The 27,571-nt window shown below is 41.3% G+C and overlaps 3 protein-coding genes and 2 non-coding genes across 6 annotated transcripts in view; all 5 read right to left on the reverse strand.

Annotated features, from left to right (window-relative positions):
* LOC109412593 (fibroblast growth factor receptor homolog 1) overlaps window positions 1–27,571 on the reverse strand; it is a 595,864-nt gene that overhangs the window by 467,208 nt on the left and 101,085 nt on the right. The window lies entirely within an intron of this gene.
* Trnai-aau (transfer RNA isoleucine (anticodon AAU)) lies at window positions 2,168–2,241 on the reverse strand. Its single transcript has one exon. It is a non-coding gene; the product is annotated as a tRNA-Ile (tRNA).
* On the reverse strand, window positions 12,811–14,267 carry LOC109433552 (gustatory and odorant receptor 22-like). Its single transcript, XM_019709993.3, has 2 exons — window positions 13,023–14,267; window positions 12,811–12,946 (listed from the first exon to the last, which is right to left on the reverse strand). Exons 1-2 carry the CDS (start codon window positions 14,262–14,264, stop codon window positions 12,827–12,829), a joined length of 1,362 nt encoding a protein of 453 aa, XP_019565538.2. The 5' UTR covers window positions 14,265–14,267; the 3' UTR covers window positions 12,811–12,826.
* Window positions 14,318–26,425, reverse strand: LOC109412591 (putative hydroxypyruvate isomerase). The gene is made up of 4 exons (XM_029860323.2): window positions 25,835–26,425; window positions 25,645–25,756; window positions 14,968–15,143; window positions 14,318–14,782 (listed from the first exon to the last, which is right to left on the reverse strand). Exons 1-4 carry the CDS (start codon window positions 26,061–26,063, stop codon window positions 14,469–14,471), a joined length of 831 nt encoding a protein of 276 aa, XP_029716183.1. The 5' UTR covers window positions 26,064–26,425; the 3' UTR covers window positions 14,318–14,468.
* Trnag-gcc (transfer RNA glycine (anticodon GCC)) lies at window positions 25,334–25,404 on the reverse strand. Its single transcript has one exon. It is a non-coding gene; the product is annotated as a tRNA-Gly (tRNA).

The following is a 27,571-nucleotide window of genomic DNA, read 5'->3' on the forward strand; positions in this document are numbered from 1 at the left end:
CAGACAGACAGACAGACAGACAGACAGACAGACAGACAGACAGACAGACAGACAGACAGACAGACAGACAGACAGACAGACAGACAGACAGACAGACAGACAGACAGACAGACAGACAGACAGACAGACAGACAGACAGACAGACAGACAGACAGACAGACAGACAGACAGACAGACAGACAGACAGACAGACAGACAGACAGACAGACAGACAGACAGACAGACAGACAGACAGACAGACAGACAGACAGACAGACAGACAGACAGACAGACAGACAGACAGACAGACAGACAGACAGACAGACAGACAGACAGACAGACAGACAGACAGACAGACAGACAGACAGACAGACAGACAGACAGACAGACAGACAGACAGACAGACAGACAGACAGACAGACAGACAGACAGACAGACAGACAGACAGACAGACAGACAGACAGACAGACAGACAGACAGACAGACAGACAGACAGACAGACAGACAGACAGACAGACAGACAGACAGACAGACAGACAGACAGACAGACAGACAGACAGACAGACAGACAGACAGACAGACAGACAGACAGACAGACAGACAGACAGACAGACAGACAGACAGACAGACAGACAGACAGACAGACAGACAGACAGACAGACAGACAGACAGACAGACAGACAGACAGACAGACAGACAGACAGACAGACAGACAGACAGACAGACAGACAGACAGACAGACAGACAGACAGACAGACAGACAGACAGACAGACAGACAGACAGACAGACAGACAGACAGACAGACAGACAGACAGACAGACAGACAGACAGACAGACAGACAGACAGACAGACAGACAGACAGACAGACAGACAGACAGACAGACAGACAGACAGACAGACAGACAGACAGACAGACAGACAGACAGACAGACAGACAGACAGACAGACAGACAGACAGACAGACAGACAGACAGACAGACAGACAGACAGACAGACAGACAGACAGACAGACAGACAGACAGACAGACAGACAGACAGACAGACAGACAGACAGACAGACAGACAGACAGACAGACAGACAGACAGACAGACAGACAGACAGACAGACAGACAGACAGACAGACAGACAGACAGACAGACAGACAGACAGACAGACAGACAGACAGACAGACAGACAGACAGACAGACAGACAGACAGACAGACAGACAGACAGACAGACAGACAGACAGACAGACAGACAGACAGACAGACAGACAGACAGACAGACAGACAGACAGACAGACAGACAGACAGACAGACAGACAGACAGACAGACAGACAGACAGACAGACAGACAGACAGACAGACAGACAGACAGACAGACAGACAGACAGACAGACAGACAGACAGACAGACAGACAGACAGACAGACAGACAGACAGACAGACAGACAGACAGACAGACAGACAGACAGACAGACAGACAGACAGACAGACAGACAGACAGACAGACAGACAGACAGACAGACAGACAGACAGACAGACAGACAGACAGACAGACAGACAGACAGACAGACAGACAGACAGACAGACAGACAGACAGACAGACAGACAGACAGACAGACAGACAGACAGACAGACAGACAGACAGACAGACAGACAGACAGACAGACAGACAGACAGACAGACAGACAGACAGACAGACAGACAGACAGACAGACAGACAGACAGACAGACAGACAGACAGACAGACAGACAGACAGACAGACAGACAGACAGACAGACAGACAGACAGACAGACAGACAGACAGACAGACAGACAGACAGACAGACAGACAGACAGACAGACAGACAGACAGACAGACAGACAGACAGACAGACAGACAGACAGACAGACAGACAGACAGACAGACAGACAGACAGACAGACAGACAGACAGACCGTTAAGGGATTAGCTGCTGTTGAAACTGTAAATAGTTTTAACAGAGATTTTCCCTTCTTTGAATCATAGGCTGTTCTTTCGAAAACAGTAGCATGATCACTTGAGTTCATCATTACTTTTTCGGCCAAATGACGTTCGGCCAAATCACCCGGATCTATCTGACCTGGGCATGACAATGAGACGGCTAAAGTGAGTCTACGTAGTTTATGGACCACACGATCGCACATTTGTTATGTTGCAAATAATGCATGCAAAAAAGAAAATCTGGCTCCAGAGAGGATCGAACTCACGACCTTCGCGTTATTAGCACGACGCTCTAACCAACTGAGCTATGGAGCCAACTGTTAAACCAGATGCAAAATTACATTTTTGAATCATTTTTCAACACTCAAGATAAACTATTAGTGTGCATTAGGCCAGTAGTACACAGGGTCAAATATTTGACAAGAATAGAACTCAAGAAACAACATCAGTTTGACACTAATGAAAATTCGATCGAGTCAAACAATATGTTTGAGCATTGGTTTCTTTTTGGACAAATATTTGACCCTGTGTATTAACAGCCTTAGTAGTTAGATAACTATAGCACTACTACCAAGTTGTAATTAAAAAAGCAGAAAGCACTACTTGAAGCAAATTCCATGATACATTTCTGATACTGTCTTTTACCATATTTCTTGATTTATCTGGATTGGGACTTAATCAAAAACAAGAACGGTAAATATTACTTTATTCTTTGACGATATTTACACCTTAAACGATTAAATGCAATCATCTGAAACTATTTACACCACCATCACGAGTAATTGGCAAAACCATAAAAAATCTACCGACAGTTGCACTGTATATTTTCTGCTAACGCCGCCATTCCATCACTTTTTATATCGTATGGACTGGACACCGTGCTACCCGCATTCCACCGTAGACAAGACCGTGGATAGACCATCAAATGAACAGCACTCGATGACTACACATTCACCACCAAACCAAAAGCTTCGGTGGTGAGCTAAAAATAACCAACACCGCGCGCATGCGCTGTGCTTTCGCATTCGTATCCGTGTGTGCTACATTCGTTATAAATACACTGTGAATGTACCCACTCTCTATCACTGAATCTAAAGCTAGGTATGCAACAAATTGGTGTGAAGTCGTTCCCTTCATTGGGCTAAAATAAAATGATTGATTGTTGATTTCCTCTCTGTATCAATTACGATAAATACTTATGAAACATCACTTACATTTGAGACAAATCAGGAAGAATCTCACCAATAAATCGTGACGCATCAGTGATTGATACCCATTTAGCGTGTACACATCGACGCTATTTTTAGCTCACCCTTCGCAACGAAGTAAATCGCATCAAACATTCTCAGCACATCACATGCACGCGGTTCGAACGGACAGCGCTGGGTGTTGAACAGCGACATTTCTCGCCACCCATCTCGACTGGGAGCGTGGCGTCTCCTGTAACGTGGCTACCCACGGGTCGGGTTACGGACTGATTTGAGGTTGGGGTCCACTGTGTGCCGGGTAAGTCCATGTTGACGGGACGTCCGCACTAAGCTGACCGTCAATATGGGTGCAATGGGGGAGCCCGATGCATTCAGGTTGGCTAAAGAGAGATGAACCGAGCGAGGGGTGAAAACCAGCAGCTAAAAGTCTCCGCGGTAAGCAGTAGTGGGATCGCGTCCCGGAGTGGACTTCCGGTGCCAGCCTGACCAATACAGTCACACCGTAATCTTTTTGCTTGGAGGGGATGGGTACAACATATTTTTACTAATATTCATTATTTTCGTTTAATTAATCAATACTTATATTTAACTAGCTGACCCGGCAAACCTTGTATTGCCCATTTTAATTGTTGTTCTTGCACAGTTTTTCTAATGTTTTTGCTAATTTTCTTAACTTGTTCTACATATGAACATACCCACCCACTATGAGGACAAAATGAACCGTTCAAAAATCTTGTTGATCATTTCTTTAAAAAAATAGTTGTATGGCTCCAAAGAGTATGTAAACTCATTTGTATAAACAACGGAAGCCCGGCTCCAGAGGCACGTTATCTTCCATTTGATACATTTGTCTCAGATAAAGAATGCTGTTTGGTGGTTTGGTTTCTAACCAACTTTTTATCAATGTAACTTAAACGGACAAATCAATTTTTATAGAATTAACAGTTCAACTGCCATAAACTACACAACAGCGCCACTCGAAAAAAAAAACTTTCGATAAAGAGAAGGAAACATTTAAATATGTTGTAAATTTTAGCAGTTGGTTCGTAAAGAAAATGGAACAGTGTGACTTGAAAGTTATCTGCATGGGAGCCTCCCGTCCCAGAAACCGCAGAGGTCTCACACCAAGCTAAGATCCTTCCCCGGCCCAAAAATATCTACCTACAAAATTTCACACCGATTGGATAAGTAGTTTCCGAATGCATAAGTGTCTTGGAATAATGCGTGTATAAACTCTGGGAAGATGATTTCTTGGGTAAATTTCCGTTGTAATTTCTGAACGAATTACTGCATTAATTTATTCAAGAATTTCTTAGGTAATCTCTGCAGAAGTTCCTTGGGCAATTTCTGGTGGAATTCTGAAGGAATGCCTGGAGACATGCCTGTGTGGATTCATGGAGGAAGATCTAGAGAAATTTCTCGAGAAATCTTCAGAGGAACTCCTGGAGGAATTTCTGGAAGATGTTCTTGAAGAATCGTTGGAAAACTTTTAGCTAGAATCCCTGGATAAATCCTTTAAAGAATTTCTGGAGAAATTCCTCGAGAAATCCCTACTGGAATTTCTACAGGATATATGAGGTATCTCTAGAAAAATACCTGGAGGAATTCTTCGAGGAATCTTTGAGAAATCTCCAGAAGAATTCTTTGAGGAATCCCTGCAGAAATACTATTAGCAATTTCCAGAGGAATGTCTGTAGGAATTCTAGGAAAAAATCTTAGAAGAACATCTGGATGAATTATTGGAGGAATTATCGTCAAGAAATCCCTGGAGGAGAGGTATTCTTGGTGGCAATCCTGCAGGAAATGCCTGGATGAAATCCAGAATTCCTGAGGTAAATTCTGCAGGAATTCCTGTGTTAATATTTGCAGGAATTCCTGGTAGAATTCTCAAAAGCATTCCTGGAGGAGTCCCAGAATTAAATCCAGAAGGAATGGCTGGATGAATCCTTGGAGAAATCCCTATAGAACTCAATTGAGGAATGCCTGGAGGTATTTCTGAAAGAATTCCTGGAGGAATTCCTAAAATAATTCGTGGAGGAATTCCAAGAGCAATCCCTAGAGGAACTCCTGAAGGAATGCCTGGAGGAGCTTCTGAAGGAATTCCAGTAGACATACCTGAGGAATTTCTGGAGAAATCTCTAGAGAAATTCCTTGAGCTATCTTCTAAGGAACTCCTCTAGAAATCTCTAGAGAAATCCCTAGAGGAATTTCTGGAGGGTTTTCTTGAAATGTTACTGGAGAACTTTCAGGAAGAATCCCAAGAGGAATTCTTTGACAAAACCCTGAAAGAATTCCTGGAGGAGTTTTGGATGAACTCCTGGTGGAATCTCTAGAGGAATTGCTTGAGGTATATCTAGGGGAATACCTGGAGGGATTTCTAGCGGAATCTCTAGCGGACTTTATAGAGGAATTCCTGGACGAATCCCTGTAGGAATTTTTAGACGAATCGCTGAAGGAATTCACAGAGGAATCCTGGAACAACTCCCGAAGAAATTTCTGGAGGAATCCCAAGCAGAGTGGTTGGAGTCATTTTTAAAATAATCCCGAAAGGTTTTGTACCAGAAGCCTTTACCACTCTTGTATTCCGGCCACGTGAAATAATTGGCCTCCTGAAGTTCGTCTGGAGCCCCGTTGCATTTTGGGCTTTTGGCAAATAGTTTGTCTGGAAGAATTCATGCCTCGTGTTGTCCAGAAGTCCGAACTACAGCACCAGACCATGTATTCTGCCTCGAGTCCAGAGGAGTCCAGCGTCGTCTTCGCCGGACCATCAAGTTCTACGTGGTGCCAGTTACTGGACACCACTCGACACCACGACGCTACCATCTATGATACCTGTCACGTCGCTTACCCCCCCCCCCCCCCTGTTGTAGAATACACTCACAAATAAAAGTATACACGGAATTACTATTTTTTATGCATTTTGTATCCGCATCTCTCTCACTCTCTTTCTGTTTTCATGCTATCTGCCGTTTAGCCTGGGTTGAAGAGAAGTGTTTCGTCAACCCAGGCGAAGCACCAGATAGCATGAAAACAGAAAGAGAGTAAGGGAGATGCGGATACAAAATGCATAAATAATAGTAACTAGCAGACCCAACGTGGCTAGCCACGTTCCTTAAAAAAGTAGTTTTTTTTATACAATCCTAGAACCTCCTAGAAGGAATTTTCTAGAAGCTTTCTTGTGCATATATGAAATATTTCACTCAGCATGGTGCACCTCTTTGGAAAGCGCCAGAAGGTATACTATAACATATCCAACATTGGCTTGTATATTACTGTTGTAGGGTTCTTATTCATATGAAAGAAACTTCTAGATCTTTCTACAGGATTGAAGCAGCAATGCAAAGATGCACCAATGCAAAAATGCAGCGATGCATCAAGAAAATATGAAACAATGCAGCGATACACTAATGCAGCGATGCAACAATACAACAATGCAATGCAAAGTTCTTTTTGCAATTTCTCATCGTAATAGGCTGTTTTACCTTACGCAAATCTGACAGGAAAAGGCCTACTTTCCCACACCAAATCAACAGTGCTGTAATGGTTCATTACAGCACTGATTTGCGTTGCGTAATGAACCATTACAGCACTGTTTTCAGTTTTGGTCAACTTCTTGATACTCTCTGGACGCAGTTTTGAAAAATTGTGACAACAGCACAGTATAACCTGATATGATCAAACTTTCTCAAACATGGCTGTGAACATCAGTGTGCAGTTTGATGAAAAAGTTTTGTTGAAAACTATCCTCAAGGGTAATTTATGAAATTTCAAAAAACGTTGTACGCAACTCGGTGCAGAACTCGATTTTTCCAGCACTCGTCGTAATTATCCAACTCGGCAAGCCTCGTTGGATAAATGTACGACTCGTGCTGTAAAAATCGTCATTCTGCACCTTGTTGCGTAAACTACTATTACCGAAATGTATTTATTAACAGATTATTCTGTTACATATTCAAAACTTCAAAACAAAGTGAAGTGATCGATAACTACTCTTGAAAACCATTTTTTATCGAATATGATAAACATCTCTACTGAATTGTATCTACATTTCGTTTTAGGTGAAGATATGACGAAGCCAAACCTCGAGTTTTCAAGAGCACAAATCTGAAGAACCAAATGACGGATTGCACTGAAAAATTGATCGATTGGTCATCACCAGCGGCAGCGGCTGACCACCTGTAAATAGTGCGAAGTGAAACCCAAGTTAACAAATGTGTCCATAACTGGTCACACCTGGACCTGTTTTTATATTTTTCCTGTTTCTATATTTTTGGACCTGTTTCTATATTTTTCCTGTAAGGTATGAAAACTTATGAATCATTTGACATATCGATGCCATTCGACGGTCTTCTTCTTATTTTTGTAGAAATAGTTTTTCTTGGGTAGTACTATAACTGGTACAGGCACCCTAGTATTCTTTCAAACTATCAGGCTTTTTTCACTCTAAACTATGGCTCAATTGTTGCTGGTATCATATCCTCAACTTACCAAAGGAAAACTTCAGAATTGGCTGAAATCTGCCCAATTGAACGCCTTTCACAGCTTCTCCAGAACACTTCACTTTTGCACGCAAACTTAACTCCCACTTTTAACCTCGTCGTCAGTTGAAAAGATCTTCTTTCAATAAAAGTACTGCTGAGGTTCACGTTCAGGATACAACTGATGTTTAGTTTATTTCAGGCTGTAACAGCAAACTTCTTCGGTCGCAATGTATACAAAAGATGCTATCAGGTGAGGTACAACATATCTTTCATTTGTGTGTGATCGAGGGATAGGAAAGTTAACTCACTGAATACATTAGAGATCTGAGTTGTGTTGGACGCTCCGGGTTTTCAAGTCATCATTTGGCAGCCCAAACTTACATAAGCTCACCTGAAATCCCCCTGAAACCGTCTGAGACCTTTCTAAGACGCTCCTTGAACTATTTCTGAAATGCCTGAAAACATTTCAAACCACGCTCCCCCCCCGTTATGTCTGAACTAGCTGATTATAAAAATTGAATTTATAGCGGGTTTCTTTCCAATCACAAAAAAAAAATCAATCATCAAAGTTAAATATGCCCTTATGATATTAAAAATGAAAACATAAGGTACGAACAATTTGAAGTCTGGTCTTTGGTAATAAGGTCTGTCTATTTTTCCTCTTTCTATTGTTTTAGGCAAACATGCAGACGACCTATTAAGAACTTCTGAAGAAATTCAAATTTAATTTTGGGGTGTCCATTCAAATACGAAAAAGTTTTACGAGTGGATTCCAAAGACCAGACTTCAAATTGTTCGTTTTTTTATTATTTCTTATAAGATTTCATTTAACAGTTTCTTCAGAGATTATTCCAGAAGGATTCAGTGCCGCCCCCTGGATATCCACCAGGGAATCCTCCAGAAAATTATTCTGGAATTCATACGGGAGTTTCTTTGGAGATACGTATAGGATTCCTCCTAAGATTTCTTCGAAGATTTATCTAAATTCCAATCAAAGAATTCTTCAGGAGCTGCATTAGAGATCTCTTCATGTGTTCCTTCAAAGATGTCTCCAGTAGTTCCTTCAGATTTTACTAGGAGGATTCAGGGATGCCTCTAGGAGTTTCATCATGGGTTCTGTTATCAGAAGATCTCTCAGGAAGATTTCGACAAGAGTATCTTCAGGGTAACTCCAGGGCCTCCTTCATAAATTCATAAGCAATACTTTCAGAAGTACCCTCAGCTATTCCAACAGGAGTTTGCTCAGGTAAACTTCCAGAAGTCCCTTTAGAGATTCCTGCTGGAGGTCTTTAAAAATAGTCTATGAGCTCCTGCAGGGATTTCTTCTAAAGTTCCCTTAAGTTCCTACAGGAGTTCTAATACAATTTAGTTCATGAGCAACTTCAGAGATTCCTCCATGAGTTTCAGGGATTCTTGCAGAAGTTCCTTCAGAAATCTCTCCAGGAGTTCTTGCAGAGATTTCTCCTGGAATTGCTTCTGAAAAGCTTCAGAAAATATTTCGGGGATTTCTCCTAGATTTCCTTAGAAAATTCCTCCTGAGATTCTTTCGAGGATTCTTCCTGATATTCCGTCCTTTAAAGATCCCTCCTTATATTCCTTTGGAGATTCTTCCCAGAGTTTCTTCTGAAGTTTCTCCTGGAATTCCTTCGGAGATTCGTCCTACAATTTCTTCTGGTACTTCTCTTGGACTTTTTTCGGACTTTCTTCCTGGACTTTCGTCGGGGATTCCTTCTGGAATTTCCAAGGTATTTCTTCGGAGATTCTTCCTGGACTGCCTTCTGGGATACCTCCTGGACTTCCTTTGGGGATTCCTCCTAGAATTCCTTCAAGAATTTCTCCTAACATTCTTTCGGAGAATTTCCCTGATAGGTATTCTGTCACGGATTCCTCCTAGAATTCCTTTTGGGGTTTCCTCCTAGAATCCTTTCTGAGTTTCCTTCTAGAGTTTCTTCGGGGATTCCTTCTGGAATTTATTTGGGGATTCTTCCTGGACTTTTTTTGTTGATTCCTCTTAGAATTCCTCCTTGACTTCCTTCGGAGGTTCCTGCTAAATTTTCTTCGGGAATTCCTCCTGGATTTTCTTTAAGTATTCCTAATGGAATTCCTACGAGGATTCTTCCAGAAACTCTTTCAGGGATTCCTCCTGAAATTCTTTCGAGGATTCATCCTGGATATTTCATTAGACCTCCTAGAAATCTTTTGGGTATTCCTTCTCGAATTCCCTTGGAAATTCCCGTTGGAATTCCTTCTGGAAGTCCTATGGGATTTTTGCTGGAATTGCTTTGGGGAATCCTCCTGGAGTTCCTTCGGGAATTCTTCGTGGAATTCCTTCTGAAATTCCTCGAAAACTCCAATCTTAATTGTTAATAAGTTTTTGCAGGAATCTCTCTAAGTGATATTTTTGAACTACCAGACAGTCCTGTAGAAGTTTTAAAAAATCAGTTGCTACAAGGATTAGTCCAGAAGTTTCTTCATAGATTCCTCCAGGAGTTTTTGTTTAATGTTAACATTATGGTCACGTCCTTTTACGCCGCCGCTGTCGGCGCCGCCGGAAGCAGCCATCGGCGTGATGCCTATGTGGCCGGCGATGCCGGCCAATAATGGCACTAGTGACGCCGCCGAACAAAATATAGTCTGCGCACAGGTCTACTCCATAGACCCCCTAAAACGTCTTTAACCCTAAAAGGGATACCTTCATGGCCTCAGTTTCGTCACCTCGCTGAGTGTGTTCCATCAAAGACGAGCTCTGAAAGGCGCCTGGGGTCCAATGGACCCCAGGTATCCCTTTTAGGGTTAAAATCTCTTCAAATACTCATAAATCCCACTGAAACGCTCCCGAAACTCCTTAAACTCATTTAAACGTCACTCAATGACCTCGCTCGGTTGTTACCTCAGTTTTTACTACCTACTTCTCTGTTTGGAATTCGGTCGCTCCCTCGTAACGAGAAAGAACACTAGAATATGTTGTAAAACTTTTTTGATTTATGCCCAAGTATTAAAGGCACTCGCTATTAAATACCACCCGGTTTCACCTTGTCAAGGTCAAGGTGCTTCACCATGAGCTGCTCTGTCGACCATCGACGAGGCGCATAACAGCTACAGACGCTCTCCGTTCAGCTTGACGTCAACGAAACGCTCGTGAAATGTTGACATCAATTCTTGGACTTGTAGCTACTCTCCGCTACTGGTAAATGTTCAACGATCACACCTACAAACCCACCCTGAGCTTTCCAGCATGCATGGACCCTAAGCGTCCGTAACTACCTAGGTAACCACGAAGCATTTGAATAAGCCGTACAGGTACAGCAGACCGTATTGAGCATTTGACCTGCTTGCTGCCCTACATAAGTAGTTCGAATGCATAGTTGCCTTGAATCAGCATTAGCTGTGCTATTCAAGAGCTTTCGGCTATTGATTAGCATTTCAACTGTTTGAGGGGAAAGCATTAAAAATGCTTTTTAACTGCTCTACAAATGCTAAGAACAAAGAGTATGGGAGATATGTTATGCATTTGGCAGCACATGCTGCCTCTTTCTTACAGAATCTATGCCTCTGTTGACAAATTTGGACTTCCTAGTTGCTTTTTCGGGTTTCCCTTTATTTATCCAAAAGCTCCGAAACTAATATTGCAGCAGCTGCCCAACAAACATTTTTGCTGAAAAAGAATTGAACAAGCGGGTGTTAAGCAAATTTTAGTCTAGGAAACTCTTATTCGGCTGCTTCTGTTACTTGGGTGGTTTTGGATTTGTCGGAAAATGTGTACCAAATAGGTTATTACCAAATAGATTATTCGAAAGAGGGAATCATATGTTATTGATGGAAGAGGGAATGAAAACGCACTATGAAATGTCTCTTTGAAAACATGTTTTGGGTGTCGGAACTGAAGCTGTTTTCCAACCAAAATTTATATTGGGGAGTTGAGAATCAGCTGGAGTGTGGAGAAAGCGGGATCGTCGAAAGAGCGAGAAGCAAACGTAAATCTTTTGTTTTGCCCGGTGAGGCGTTATGCTTCCTTGACATTTTGATACGACGTTCCTGAAGGTGTTGCACTCAGACAGCCCGTTATTTTGCCAAAACCTGTTGTTGGATAGCACTTTAGGCGTATATACGGCCAATTAGCATTAATTGCCTTGTCATAAGGTCAGCTATAATGCTATTTAAATGCTTACTGGTTACTTGGGTAAGATGGTTATCTCATATTATACTTCATATAATGGAACAAAAATCTATCAAAAATCCAAAATCTAGTAGAAAAAAACTGTATTATTTTATTTTACTTTTGTTTTTTTTTTGTTTTCGGATTTTTTGTCAGCCTCATCTGTGCGATAAAAATCGAGATTACCATCTTCAAAATGCGAGGCAAATTGTTAGAAAGAAAGAGAGAGAAGATAGGCAAAATAACATGGCGTCCCGATTCACTTTAAAGCTGCTTTCGCACCCATGACATGGAGTTTGCGATCTGCTACAAAGCATTCGGCTACGAATCCCATTAAATCCATGTATTTTCGCCATAACATCAGCCAATGATCAATTTGCATGTGTATATCGTGTGGCAGCCACGAGGATACTCTAAGCCCAAGAAAGCTTCGGAAATGTCGATCACGAATAGTTCTTGGACCTACCGGTAATCGAATTCGTAACCCTCAGCATGGTCATGCTAGATACCCACGCCTTGACAGCTCTGGTAAATGTTCAACGAGCACACCTACCAACCACGTCCGTCACTATCATCCGAATCAAGGCCACCAGCTTGTCCCTAACGAACCTTTTCGCGACCGTTGTGGTCGCCTGAAGTTCACACTGTAGCCGCAGCACCGAGGCAAGTTCTACCGCATCCGTGATATCATCCAGGTTTTTACACTGGAGAGTCTCGTCAGCGGTAAGAGTTTTCATCTCAACTCCCTCGACAAGGACTTCCTCGCCAGACATTTGTCAGCGAGGCCCTTGCTCGTGATATCCTTCCAGAGTTTAAGGATCATTCCTCCGGTACGAGTCCGTCTTATAGCTGTAGCTTTTGAGAAGCTCAAAAAGCTCAATTTCACTGGATTTGGGCAACTGAAACTCGTATGTTTCCATAGAAAATGTTTAATGAGATGAGATGAGTATTGATCTGTGACACATCGACCTAGACGATTTATTTGGTCCAGTGCTGTATTTTTGGTTTGGTTACATAAACATGCTTAATTCCCTATCAATAGTCATCATGTTTTTTTACAATCCCTTCTGTCCTTGTTTGATAGTTTCCATCAACTCGATTGGCATTTGTTGCGAAATCAACGATAGCTTGAACTGCAGCAGTACAATCAGGTAGATGGCAATCGTGGCAATGCTCTGTATTACAAAATGAAAAAAAAAAAAAACATTATTCACACATTAGTTTGAACACCTATAATAATCAATAACTTACCGCAGTCAGCAGTTCCCGGTTCACTTCGGCGTAACCTTTGAGACTCACAATGGCCGGATTCATCTCGATTGCCTGTATGAACAGATCGATCTCCTTCTGCGTCGGAAGGTCCACCTTGAGCAAATTGATACCGAGCAGCGTGTCCTGAACACCTTGGGCCACCTGCAGCGTTGCGTTGTGCGAACAGTCGCAGAAAATGAATAGCAGCGTCGAACAGTAGACCGTGTCCACGATGAGACCAATTTCTTTGAACGAGAATCCAAAGCCGTGATCGATGACTTCCGAGAGGGCACCATAGATGGCGATCGTGATGTTCGCAAACATGAAGAGACAATAGGTGGAGTAGGTTCTAGCGTAGGCGTTCCCTAGGGCTTGGAGCAGTTCGCTGAGGTTTAACCAGAGGAAGCGATACTGAGAAATCATAGCCGCGGTGCATTCAATGGCTACGTCCTTACGGAAACGGTCGGAGAGACTGGACGAAGCTACCCGTATTCCACGACAGTTGATGTACCACAAGGCACTGTTCATGTTCAGCATGGTGATTATGTGATAGTATGCTGAAGTGTGCCACAGAGCAAACCCTTCCAGGAGAATACTTAGCGATAGGAGGAACACTATCGCACAGACCAGACACCCAACGGAGAACATGACGATTAGGATTTTTAGGTATGGAAACTGGAGGTTGGTACCGGTAACGCGGTAGTAACGCACTTGAAAAGCACCCCACATCGTTTTGTAGACTGCGACGTGCTTCGCCACTCCCCAACCAACGAACGGAATCCAGAAATGCGGGACCAAGAAAATCACGAACAGAATTCCGTAGATGTACTCGTCGAACTTCTTAGTATCCTGTAGAATTTTGAGTCGTTCGTAGCCCACAATCAGCACAATGATTGTGCTCACAACATAGAAGCAGTACGCGTAGATAGAAGCCCACGATCTCCAATCGAAGGTAATCCTTCCGGGCGATGATCTCAAAATGGGCATAACAGCCAAACCGCGGAACAACACCAGCAGAAGCTTATGATCCCGGTAGAACTGGTCGTGCAACTCACAGGTATCTCCATCCGCTGAATTCAGCTGAGCCCTGATGGCTCGTTCCTTGGCTCGCTGGACCAAGTCCGGATCCAAAGTCCCGTTCATCATGCGTTCATCTTTGTCTGTGTCCCAGTTAGTGCCCATATCGCCGCGGAGCAACGCGTAATTGAGCGAATCCTCGAACTCACTGTCTTTGATGACCATTTCTTTTCGGCAGGATGTGATAGTCCACTGTCGCGAAATTACACCTCTCCAGATCTTTTATAACCAACACCGGACTAGCCCCCGTTTCAAAAACTTTTATTTCCCCCACTAAAATATTAACAACTGTTCTGTTTGTTCTTACCTGAACAACCGAAAGTCAAGTTCACGTGCGGATGCACGCGCAAACTTCATCATCAGTATCGATCACTTCTGACTCCAGTAGCCAAAGTCGCGCAACCAGCCGAGCCCTTGCACCGAGCCGGCCTTCGGTTTATACTCACAACCCACCCAGTCGGTGTAGCCGTTCGCTTCCAGGGTATGCAGCACGTACGGATAGTTAATTTCGCCCTCGGTGTCCGGTTCGTTACGGCTGGGCACCTGGGCCAGCTGCACGTGACCGATATGGGGGGCGTAACTCCGGATGGCGTTCGTTAGGTCACCTCGGATGTGCTGCGCGTGAAAAAGGTCCAACATCAACTTCAGGTGCGGGCTGTTGATTTGCTTCAGTGTGGCAATGGCTGTGTGTGTGTTGATGGAATAGATCGAAGTGTTATTATTTTTGGGAGAAGGTCACTATGACTGACGTTACGGCTTCATTTGATTCGCCTTCTTCGAGGTTATTAACATAATTGTTATTCATTATAGCATAAACTCCTTAAGTTGCAGAAAACGTCTAACAGAGACCACCTTCTAAATAATTTACCTTTTTCGTAGCATGATAAATAGTAACCCGGGACGGAATACTGATTGATGGGTTCAATCACGCCCAATAGATTGTTCTTCTCCAGTATCGTGGCTGCCATTTTCAGATTGCTTAAGTACGTAACATCGTGCTGGGCGGTGGTGGGACCATTTACCTTCCCCGCCATGAGGTGTATTCTGTTGTATAAGAGATGTGACATGATTAAAAAAGGAATAACTTGATGCTGCACTGCCGTTATTCTGCAAAGTGACGTAAGCGACATTGATAGTTTTGACCCATTTTTTGATTATTATGCATAAAACTCTTGGTCATCCTCTAAGTTTCTTTCCATAGATGATACCCAAGTAACCACGAAGCTGTATATAAGTGCATCAATTTGGTCATATATTTATATTTAAAATTGTGTAAATAATGCTGCACTACTTTAAACACCCCATTGAAGCAATATTAAAGTCGAAAAGGGCCCCACTAAAATTAAATTAGTGCCACATATTGCAGCACGTTGACAGCTATTGCTAACATAAATGACATAAATGCATGTGCTGTACATTTGCATTAGCACAGTTTAATACGTGCAACACGAAAATCCAAAATAAAAATCTATTTTTAGCACCGTTTCGTTATCGACGGTACTAATGCTTCGTCGGTGCTAATGACCACCCCTGCCCCCCCCCACCCCACATGAATGTTTTAACCATTTTTTTTGTTGCCGGGTCGGGAGTCGAACCAGAAGTGTTCAAGACCGCTATAGATGAGTTCCATACGCGCTGGTGTCGTAGACCGTTTCTGCTACAGTGGTAACAAGAGATATTTCATTAACTAAAAGGAAACTGTTCTTCTGCCTCAACCATTGCGGTAGAGGGCAAAACGACTATGGCATATGTAATAGAATCCCTGTAATCACATTCTGATAAATCACTGATAAATACATAATGCATTCTAGAAGATATTTAACCAATATGAGAAAATTAAAACACCCTTCGTACACTGCTCATAACATTATGCTAATTGCAGTTTCCATCATTATTGGCATGTGATTATCAGAAAAGAGAAAAGGTCATCTCTAAAATGGTTTTGCTGAAGAAAGTCGTCGATCGGTGGTTCAAACGAGGGTTAAGTTGGTCGGGAGTCGATCCAGAAGTATTGAAGACCGCTATAGTTGACCGTGAAGTTATTAGCTCTTCTTGATTTCATTTGTTTACCATTAGAGTCAAGCTTTTATAATTGTATTGTTAGAGCAACCTTTGCTAGTTTGTACATTGCATTTATACAGTTTCTGCAGTGTTGAATTATTGAATTATCGTATATCACCTTTTAATGCACCCTAATGTAAAGAAAAAATGTAATGCATCAAAACATTGATAATGCCAATCTAAAAGATTATTGCATGATAAGTGTGGAATTACTGCATTTTATGCAGTCTAATTCGTGCAATGATATAATGCTTGTGGTTACTTGGGTAGATTACGACTAGATCTTGCATTCTAATACAGCAGGCATACCACAGTTTTATTGTTAAACCTGATATTATATATAACTAGCTGTACCCGGCAAACTTTGTCTTGCCTACTGCGTTTTTTGACGTTTCAAGTTTCTACCCAAGACCAAGTCCCCGGTCAAAATGTATGGAAAATAGATTTTCAAAAACTCTCAATTTTTCCATGTTTTTTGCCTTATAAACCTTCCTTGGGTGAAAACTAACAGAACAAAACTTAGACGACCCAAATCGGACCATCCGTTCGCAAGTTATGTGCGGTCCCACGTATGCCACTGCATTTTTATATATATAGATAGATATACAAAAAAATGACGAAATTTTGACACTTTGCAGAATTACGGCAGTGCAGATAATGTGTTCATATATCTTGGAGATATTTCGGCAAGAAACATATGTTTGCAAACGACCGCGTGACATTTCATATTTTTAGAAATTGATAATATTTTAGCGTAATTATTTGGAAAATTTGTAGACCCTTTCTCAAATGGAACCTCAAGAAGCATCTATGTAGCATCTTGCATGACGAAGAAAACAAAAATACCAACATACCAAAGAACTCCCAATTTTTTTAATCGAAATCCTCATAAAAATGTGTCTCATGTGCTGAAATGCTTAGCACTGATAAATCAAAGACAGACTTGAGGATTTTTTTTTAATTATCGTACAAATTGGTACGAAGGTTCTCAGAATTGAATGGTTTTTTTACAGGTAGAGTTCACTATATATGATCAAAACCTGAATTGAAAAAAAATCAGGGTCGCCTAATGTTCCGGAAAACTCCAGTGGAAAACAAACATTTTCCACAGACACCACCTACTTTGAAACTCATGAACGAAGCATTGTAGACAATTTTTTTTTGTGAAATCATAAGCAAATTTTCTCACTCAACAATTGAAAAAAAATTCAAAATCAAAATTGTTTCCACAGGTGGGGAAAATCGGTTGGAAAAGTCAGAAAAAAAAACTAATAGGAAATCCGGAAAAATTCTCAAAAAAAATTTTGGAAGGAAATTACATAAGGTACCTATATTCTGTGAATTTTTCAAGATGTGGTTTTCTCCGATTCTGAGTTATGACCAGTGAATCAAAATTCAACCATCGCGCAACAATAATGACAATGTCGCAACCTGTATTTGTTGCGACAAACAAACCCATGCGACATAAATTTGTCCCAACTTGAAAATAATGGGATTAACATCGTACATCACGAGTTTAGTGATTTTTAAGCCTTGCGTTGCGATTTTTGAACGGTAACTTCGAGTCGGTAAACACTGCAACTCTGGTGAAGCTCTATCATCAAACAGTTTCGACTTTGGGTTAGCAATAATTGATTATTCACGAGTTGAAAAGTACGCAACAAATTCAGCTTCCGTTTTGTCTGCAACAAAAAATTTCGAGATCATGTCATTATCTGTTACCAGTAGGGATAAAGAGTAATCGTCGCACCTTCTTTGTTGCTTGTTTTGTACCTCTTTTGTCTGACAATTCTCTTCACTGGTTATGACCAATTTTGTGGAAATTGCGATGTGCTATAAGAGCCGTTTGTTTAAAAAAATATATTTTAAGAATTATGCATCGTAAACACAATATTTTGCCTTTCTCATACACCAAAGTGTACCGAAAGGCTATATGTTCACTCCAAAAACGAAAATTTGATAGAACCCTTGGAGGGGTCAAGTCTTATATATCAATCGACTTAGCTCGACCAGGTGATATGATGGCTGTGATGTGTGTGCGTATGTGTGTGTATGTGTACAAAACGGTCACCTCAGTTTTTGATAGTAAATTCAAAAATTCATTCATTCGACGGGGTATATTATCCCATTGTTTCCTATTGGAAATGGTTCAGATTGGTCCAGCCGTTCCGGAGTTATGGCCATTTAGGTGTTCCGGACCGGTACACCAGGTAGCGGCCAGATATGAAAATGCAACAAACCCATGCATGCGAACCATCAAACCACGGCATTTTGGATTATCTGATGAACAATAAGCAGGAAAATAGTCTCAGACTATATCTGAACCAGTAGTGTTCCGGAACCGGTTCCGGGTGTCCCGCCGAAGTTGGCCCATTCATGCGACGCATCTAATCGCCGCTTTTGCTATAACCTGATGAACGGTAAGTAGGAAAATAGTCTTAGACCATATCTGAAGCGGTAGTTTTCCGGAACCGGTTCCTGGTGTCCCACCAAAACTGGTCTAAGACTGAGTTTTAAGAAACCCATTGAAAAATTCTTCTTAACCCTAAAAGGGATCTTGTACCGACTTTTCGAACCCTCTAAGCAGAATACCCTCTTTGAATGATTGTAATCAGTTTCGTACCTTTTAATTCCGCCCTATGTTGCTTATCCTTTGACAGATACGCGTATTTCAACTACCACTTGTAATCTTCCTCAGTGTCAGTTATCCAGTGTATCCAATGGATACACTGGATAACTGACACTGAGGAAGATTACAAGTGGTAGTCGAAATACGCGTATCTGTCAAAGGATAAGCAACATAGGGCGGAGTTAAAAGGTACGAAACTGATTACACTTTCCTAAAAGGGATACCTGGGGTCCATTGGACCTTTCAGAGTTCGTCTTTGATGGAACACACTCAGCGAGGTGACGAAACTGAGGCCATGAAGGTATCCCTATTGGGGTTGAATAGCTTATGGGCGATTTGCCAATTGTTGTACTCTTTCTGAAAATGTTATGAAATAAGTTTTGCTGGCAAACCGATCATGAATAAGAAAGTCACACCAAAGTTACTAGGACTGAGAGGATGTACTAGGGGGCCGTCCATATACCACGTGGACAACTTGGAGGGGGGAGGGGGTACGAGAATAGTCCACGCTTGTCCACGGAGAGGGGGGTGGGGGTCTGTCAAATGTCCACGTGGACATCATTGATATAAGAATAAGGGCCGATTTCTTCACCTCGGCTTAACTCGTAAGCCAGGCTTACCCATATAGTTAAACGCCTAAGCCAGGGTGAAGAAATCGGCCCTAAGTCAGCAAACATTCACTAACGAAACAAGTTATATAGCATTATTTATGCGATTCAATTTTATAACAGTTCTCTATCACATTTTAATTCATTATTCCACTCTTTTTTTCATGCTGGTCAAAAAAATTTTAAAATTCTACTTTTTTTAATAGCAAAATTTCAATAACCTAGCTTTGTTCATCAAGATGAATTATAGTGTTTTAAAATGTAGCGTAGTCCATAAAATGTTAGTGTCGAAACTTTCGATGAGTTTCTAAATGGATTTCTCGAATTTCTTACCAATTTTCTAAACTACTTCGAAAATTCAAAATATTTGTGCAGATTTTCTAACTCGTCTAGGTTTATTTTAAAATTTTAGATGCTTGTACTCTGCTTAATTCTAAATTTCAACACGACAATTTTTTGAAATGATTCTGTAATTCTTTTTTCTATAAGAATCAAGAAAATAGAATATTAAAAAACAAAACAAAATACCTCTACATAAATGTTTTTTACAAAATTCGGACAATCATGGATTAAAAAAAAAGTGTTACATTAAAACCAATGTTAAAAACTTGTTCCTATCTTTTACCTCCTAAAGAGAGGTTTTGACAGAAAGTCACTCAAAGTGCATTTGTTTTGCTTAAAAAATACATAACTTCTATCTATAATGAAAATGGTTGAATATTGGTAACTCGTAAACTATGATATTCAAGACATTGTTCACGAAAACAAAAATCTAAAAAAAATCTTTTAAATTTTTTAAATTAAAACACTTTTTTGTGTTGTCCACGTGGACATTTGGGGAGGGGGGTAGGGGTCAATGAAAAGTCCACGCTTGTCCACGGGGAGGGGGGAGGGGGTAAAAAATGGTGATTGTTCTGTCCACGTGGTATATGGACGGCCCCTAGACATCTTTGTATTAATTGTTTATAATTACTTTTTCATGCGATCCAGGGGTTTTCAAGGGGTTTCAGGGACGTTCCAGAGATGTTCCAGGGAGTTTCAGGAACGATCCAGGGGTATTCCAGGAAGCTTCATGGGGGACAGGGGCATTCCAAGCTTATTCCACTGGGGTATTCCAGGAAGCTCCAGAGGCATTCCAGGGTTATTCTAAGGGTTTTCAAGGTTGTTACAAAGACGAGCAAAGACAAAGGGGGTTTCATGGGTTTCCCATGGGAACACTCCCTTTGTGGGGGTTTCAGAGACGATTCAGGGTGTTCTAGAGGCTTTTAAGGATTTTCAGGGGCAATCCAATGGTGATCTAGGGGCCTAGAGGTGTTTTAAAGGTGTTTCAAGTGATTTTGAGGCGTTCAGGAAGCATCACAGAGTGTTCCACTGAGTTTCAGTTATGGCTTAAGCACAGAAAAACAGACGTAACACATAGAACAAATTATATTAAAAATCATCGTCACAAAATCGTAATCGCTAATGCTAATCATGTCGTGTTTGGACAAGCCACCACTTGTCCACTTGGCGGTAATGAACAAACGTCAAACAGGAGTAAAACGATGGCAGCACTGCGACTGGTCAATTGATCAACTACCGAATATTTGAATCAACCTTTAAAAAGGTAATCGATGGGAAGCGAGTAGAGTGTGACGTCTGTTTCTCTGTGGTTTAAGCGTATATTCCAGGGGATGTATCTCAGTCATGTCGGAAACTAAAACAAGTTCTTCTCTCCCGTCGAATTAGAAAGTGTATAGGATTCTTGTAACGAGTACCGTTCCTAGCAGGCCTGCTAAATATCAGTCTCAGACCATCAACCTACTCTGTAGAAAAAAAGGAAACCTTTGTCCATTATTGACTATCAAACGCAAAGCTAAAATGCGCAGTTGGCGCTTTTCTAAATCAGTGAATTACGAACCCTCCGAACCCTAGACTGAATTACTATAGTAATGATACAAATGGAAGAAAAGAGAAATTATTGCAGATTCCCATAACTTTTATGCATTGTATTGACAAGAAATATGTTATTTTTGCTTCCAAAGTTGAAAATTTTGCGTTACCTAACCTCACATTTGATCCCCATCTGGAATCGAACGCCACTTTTCTCAGTCTATTTCTTCCGCACGTGTATTGTCGTCGCGGTTGAAACCCGAAGTTTCCCCTCACCCGACAATTGAATTTTCTCAAAATCTATACATGAAACCTAACGTCGGACATAGTGAACTGGATAGCGGACCTGGCCCTCCATCCAGCGCACTGTGCCCGACGTACGTGCGACATACGGTTTAGGAGAAAAATCGATTTTCGCGTGTCAAAAAATCCGATTTTCAACTGCACGAACAATAAATGATCATCGAAGTACCTTGGATTTTCGCCCCAAAAATCAGTCGAAATTCAAAATTTCATAATTTTCGGAGTCCGGAAACTATTTTTAAAATGCATTAAAAGTTTGTATGGAGATTTTTTTTTGTTCGGGTTGAACTGTCACTTTATCGATTGAACTGTCATTCTACCCATGAAAATTAAAACTGTTTTGTTAATTTAACCATCACATCAAAAGTATTGGAATCCAATAATCATTTTATAGTCAGAAAAATAAGCTCTTTCGATTAGGCTATAGAAAATAGCAATATTTTATTCACTAAACAACCCAATTGGTGATACTGAGTAATTTGTATTGCTGGATGTAATCAGCACGCAAAAAAAAAATAGCAAAGTTTGCGGATTATCAGCAAAAATATTTTGCAGTGCATCGCATTGTGCCATCGGGAACGTCCACCGACAAGTCATTATCACCTCTGGTTCAGGTACCACTGGACTATCCCAGACGTTCTTGGTGATTAACCGAATACGGAAACGTCACTTTGATGCCACAACTCGTCGTGACTCGTATAGGTGAAGTGTGCGGAGCGAACATTTGAGAGTATTACAGTTAATTTTGAGCTTTGGCAATTTGTCAGTAATAAATATTAATATCAGAAGGTCGGTTCCAGAGGTACGTTATCCTCCATTTGGGGCATTTGTGCCTTTAGTAGAGAATAACTGTGGGTTAGTGGTCAATATCTGTATACTGTGAACTATCCAGTGTATTACTTAAAAGTTGAAATCACAATTCACAACCACTTGTTGATGCCATGAAATTGCTCTCTACTTTCCGAGTGCATGCACACACACCCTAAAACGAAAGTACACAGTGAATGAGTAACTTGCGAAAAGACAAAGGATTTTTCACTCATATTTGCGTACGACTGGATCAGCACAAAAAATGTGCTGATCCGGTGTTACACAAATTTGCGTGAATTTTCACACAAGTTTGCATGAAATCTTTTGTCTTTCCGATCGCTGCGTGAAAGTTACTCCTTGCTCTGTGTATATCGATCTTTCCGTGCACGAGAAGATAAATCTCTTTCTCTTTGGTGCGAATGCACAAAAGTGCATAGAGAGAGAAGAGGGAAAATCGGCAGAGAAATTCACGACTTGCTTGATGCTGCGTGATGCTCTTATCTTTTGATTCTTCTCAGTGTTGACCAACCCTTTAGCCTATATTTTGTGTATCGTGATTGAAGTTTGTATGGGATTTTACATGGAAAAACATACTTTTGTGTATTTTTTCTCGAAAGTTGCTCAAAATTGTGTAATACCGAAAAACTTTGTCGGAGAGCACAAAGCAATCCGATGCATGTGGAGAAAGATATACTCTTGATAATTCAGACCAAAAATTGAAAATTTATTTATGATGTTATTCCTTTACATGTTAAATACCCTCAGACGATAAGTAGGTTATACATACTTACACTCCCGATCAAAAGTTTAGGGTCACCCCCTCAAAAACATGTCATTTTTTTAGGCCCATTTCTCCACCAATTTGCGTCCGATTCCAAAATTCTAGATCTCATTCAAAAGATAATAAGTCGAAGAAACATTAAACATGATTCAAATGATTTTTTTTTCAAAAATATTTGTATGTAAACTTAAGCTAAAGTTGCCAAATTTTCTAAAAAAAATGAATATAAACTAACGGCGGTGTCGCTGGAGATTGGGTCGACTAAATTTTAAGATGAGAGCGGTAATACAACCTATTTTCTATTAGCTTTCAACTCCTTTTTTACCGAACTTAGCTAAAAAATCTAGAAAAAAAGAGTTATTAAGTAAATTAACTCTTGATGTCAAGTCAAGTCAAAATTTCAAAATGATGTATTGGCCAAAAGTTTGGGGTCACTATCGTAAAACATGGAAAAATGTTTTGTTGATAACATAGTCATCTTTCATTCAATTTTATTTCTTCTTGGATTATTTGAAACATAATGAATAGTAGACATTGAACCACATATATTTGTTAAACTTTACATACTAAAACTTAACGTAGAATAGTCTCATTTTTTGAAATGTGGTCAAAGTTAACTTTTACATAACTTTTTTATACATAAAAATCGTTAAATACGTTAGTTTAAAGACATAAAACGTAAATTTAGTTAATTATCTTTGATATGAGCCAAAATGAACTAAAATTGTACTATGGTTGACGAAGATATCATCGCAAATCACTTTTTGCAATTTCTCATTGTAATAGGCTGTTTTACGTCTCGCAAATCTGTCAGGAAAAGGCCTACTTTCCCACACCAAATAAGCAGTGCTGTAATGGTTCATTACAGCACTGATTTGCGTTGCGTAATGAACTATTACAGCACTGTTTTCAGTCTTGATCAACTTCTTGATGCTTTCTGGACGCAGGTTTGAAAATTTGTGACAACTGCACAGCATAACCTGCTATGATCAGACTGTCTTAAACATTACTATGAACAACACTGGGCAGTTTGATGAAAACGTTTCGTTAAAACTGTCCTCAAGTGCTAATTTATGCAATTGCAAAAAAAAAAACGTTGTACGCAACTCGGTGCAGAACTCGATTTTTATAGCACTCATCGTAATTATCATCTTCATTCTGCACCTTGTTGGGTAAACTACTATTTCCATGTTTTACGACAGTGACCCCAAACTTTTGGTCGATGACATCAAGAGTTAATTTACTTAATAACTTTTATGTATCCTATAGATTTTTTAGCCATGTTTGGTAAAAAGCAGTTAAAAGTTAATAGAAAACAGGTAATATTACCGCTCTTATCTAAAAATTTGGTCGACCTAATTTCCAGCCACACTGCCGTAAGTTTATATTCATTTTTTAGAAAAGGCGGCGAAGATATGGGCCTAAAAATATATGTTATAACTTTTGATCGGGAGTATATGTACATATGTGAGCACTCGAATCGCTTTGCGGTCTTCGACAAAGTTTTTCAGGACATCTAAGGCTACACTTTTACATAATCGGTTACATACTTCCAGAATAATTTTATTCTTTTATATAAAAATTTCAAAAAAGTAAGTTTTCCCATATAAAACCCCATGCAAAATTCTATCGCGATGCGCAAAGTGTAGGCAAAACTGATCGCGCTCAAATTGTGTACAGTTGCTCAGGACCCGAAATGGAATAAAAAAAACACGCCAATGTCCACACATTAGTTCCTCTTGATTGTATAGAGCACATATATAAATGATAAAAAACATTACCACTTAGGCTGATACAAATTAAGTTTTTTACTTTTTGTCTCACCCTCCCCCCTTCAAATTTTAAGGTACATGAATGTTGTTAGTATCCAATCTACGAAGTATTTATATCGTAACTACGCTAACGCTAACGCAACCCCCCCTTTCAATTTTTTTTGGCTGGATTTTGCATTTTGAGGGGACAGACAAAAATATTTATCAAATTTTCGGTTCTTGCTAAAAACTCTTTAACAAATCCGATGAGTTTTTAATATTTTTCAGAATAAATCCTTTATTATTTTTATCCCCCCTCTCGAAAAGTCCCAGAGTGGTGGGACAAAAATTGAAATAAATATTTGTAACGTCCTTACGACCTAGACAAAAAAAAATAACGATGCAAAAAAAAACTTTGATGCATCGGCCGGGAATCGAACCCGGGCCGCCCGCGTGGCAGGCGAGCATTCTACCACTGAACCACCGATGCTTGCGTTTAATTTAACGCTCAAAGCGCTACTGTATGTCCGCCCTTAACAAGAACTCAATATTTTTCATTGCTTCATTACCACCGCCTACAGCTGATTTCAGCTTGACCGTTCATTTGCGCAAGAGCTGTGTCTTCCTGTCTGGTGTTTAGTAAACACCATTCCTATCAAATGCATGTTATCATTGAATCAACACAATTGCTCTTATCAACGCATCCTACTACAAACAGGTACATACTTACTTCTTGCAATTCAACGCTTTGGCGCAATCCACCGTTTTCTCAAGGTTCTTCCTGAAATTGGCCTCCTGCCCGGGAATGGCAGCACATCCACATTGACCTTCCGGGGCATTACCTGTGTCCACAAAACAAAAACTCATTCAGTTTTCATCCAAAATATCGCCAAAAATGTTCATCAAACTCCTCTCCCCACCGAGCGCAATGTTCATCAGTATCTGCTCCAGACCGGTTTCCTCGCGCACTTTCACCAAATCGGCCACCGAGACGTGGTCCGGTGGGAACGCGCCCTCCACGGCACTGAAACCGGCTGCCTTGGCCAACCGGTAGCGCTCCAGAAAGTCATCGGTTTCGGTGAACATGAAGTTCAGATTGGCGCAGAACCGGAGCGACATTATTCTCGACCGTAGATGGGACGTTAGCATAGAAGTTGAATGATTGAAGAATTCACACGACGCGGCACGGCGGCGATAATTTTGGAACACACACAGCAGAATGATAACGATGTCAACTTTTTTTTCGGACCTGTCAGCGATGCTGTTGAGCCGTGAAATACGGGAGCTTCAGCGCGATGTTCTGTTCTTTATAAGCGCGGCGCGGGAATGAATGGTGCGCGATGATAAGGTTTGACGGGCGGATGACGAGTTAATTGATTTCGATTCGACCTCTTGAGCGTCCGAGACGCGACCACGACCTAACAACTGAAAGAGTGCGGTTTCATGTAAACCGCGGAACGCCGAAGGGATTTGTTTCTGTTCGATGCGATTCCATTGAACAACCGGGTTGAGTTTATCGTTTGTATTGCGGCGAGTAATAGGTACATGGCGTATATGTGGCTGGCATGGTATGCGTGAAAATACGTGTGGCAAATCAAGTTTATTTCACCTATGCACGATATTCATTCATTCATTCGTTCACGACTTATTAGGGGTAGACGGGACAAGCTGATCAGTCGATTGTTTCCGAGTAAAAAAATAAAAAATCACTTTGTTACTGAGCACCCATGGTGGTGCAGAGGTCCGAATTGAAAGATCTCCATCCTGGGCGATTGATCGCCATCCCCTTGACCTGTAGCTAGGTCAAGTTCCTGTCGATTTCCTTATTTTTTATTTTTTTTGTTGAGGCTGCGCTGCCATGAGCCTCTGGGCATGCCTCTGCTGCGATATCCTCCACCTCCCTGCGTAAAGTGTGGCCGACCCACCTCCACTTTCGTTCTCGAATTTCTGTCGCTATCGGCTTTTGATAACATCGACGATGGAGCTCCACGTTGGAGATCCAATTGTGAGGCCTTACTTACCTTACCGATCAGGCTAAGGCCGGGGTGGCCTCTGCTGTACATAGTAGCCGTCTCCATTCCACTCGGTCCATGGTTGTTTGTCTCCAGTTCCGCACTCTGCGTAGGGTCCGCAGATCGTCCTCCACTTGGTCGACCCATCTAGCTCGCTGCGCTCCACGTCTTCTTGTACCGGTCGGATGACTCTCGAGACCATTTTATTCGGGTTGCTATCCGACATCCTGATGACGTGACCCGCCCACCGTAGCCTCCCGATTTTCACGGTGTGGACGATTGTTGGTTCTCTCAGCAGCTGATGCATCTCGTGGTTCATCCGCCTTCTCCACGTCCCGTCTTCCATCTGCACTCCGCCGTAGATGGTACGCAACACCTTCCGTTCGAAAACTCCAAGGGCGCGTTGGTCCTCTGCACGTAGGGTCCATGTTTCGTGCCCATAGAGGACGACCGGTCTAATCAGCGTTTTGTAGATAGTCAACTTTGTGTTACGGCGAACTTTATTCGATCGTAGAGTTCTGCGGAGTCCAAAGTAAGTACGATTTCCTGCCACAATTCGCCTCTGTATTTCTCTGCTGGTGTCATTTTCGGCGGTCACCAGTGAGCCTCGATTTCATCACCGTCGATATAAATTCGGGGTGGCGG

Source organism: Aedes albopictus, chromosome 1, assembly GCF_035046485.1.
Source record: "Aedes albopictus strain Foshan chromosome 1, AalbF5, whole genome shotgun sequence".
In the NCBI taxonomy this organism is placed as follows: domain Eukaryota; kingdom Metazoa; phylum Arthropoda; class Insecta; order Diptera; family Culicidae; genus Aedes; species Aedes albopictus.

Bases quoted from the DNA above. Each gene is read 5' to 3' on its own strand.
- LOC109433552 (XM_019709993.3), bottom strand. From the start codon at position 14,264: ATGGTCATCAAAGACAGTGAGTTCGAGGATTCGCTCAATTACGCGTTG. The intron at 12,947-13,022 runs GTAAGTTATTGA...TTTGTAATACAG, and splicing joins ACCGGGAACTGCTGACTGCG to AGCATTGCCACGATTGCCAT.
- LOC109412591 (XM_029860323.2), bottom strand. From the start codon at position 26,063: ATGCTAACGTCCCATCTACGGTCGAGAATAATGTCGCTCCGGTTCTGC. The intron at 15,144-25,644 runs GTAAGTATGTAC...CTTATACAACAG, and splicing joins AAAGCGTTGAATTGCAAGAA to AATACACCTCATGGCGGGGA. The intron at 14,783-14,967 runs GTAAATTATTTA...ACACACACACAG, and splicing joins TTTATCATGCTACGAAAAAG to CCATTGCCACACTGAAGCAA.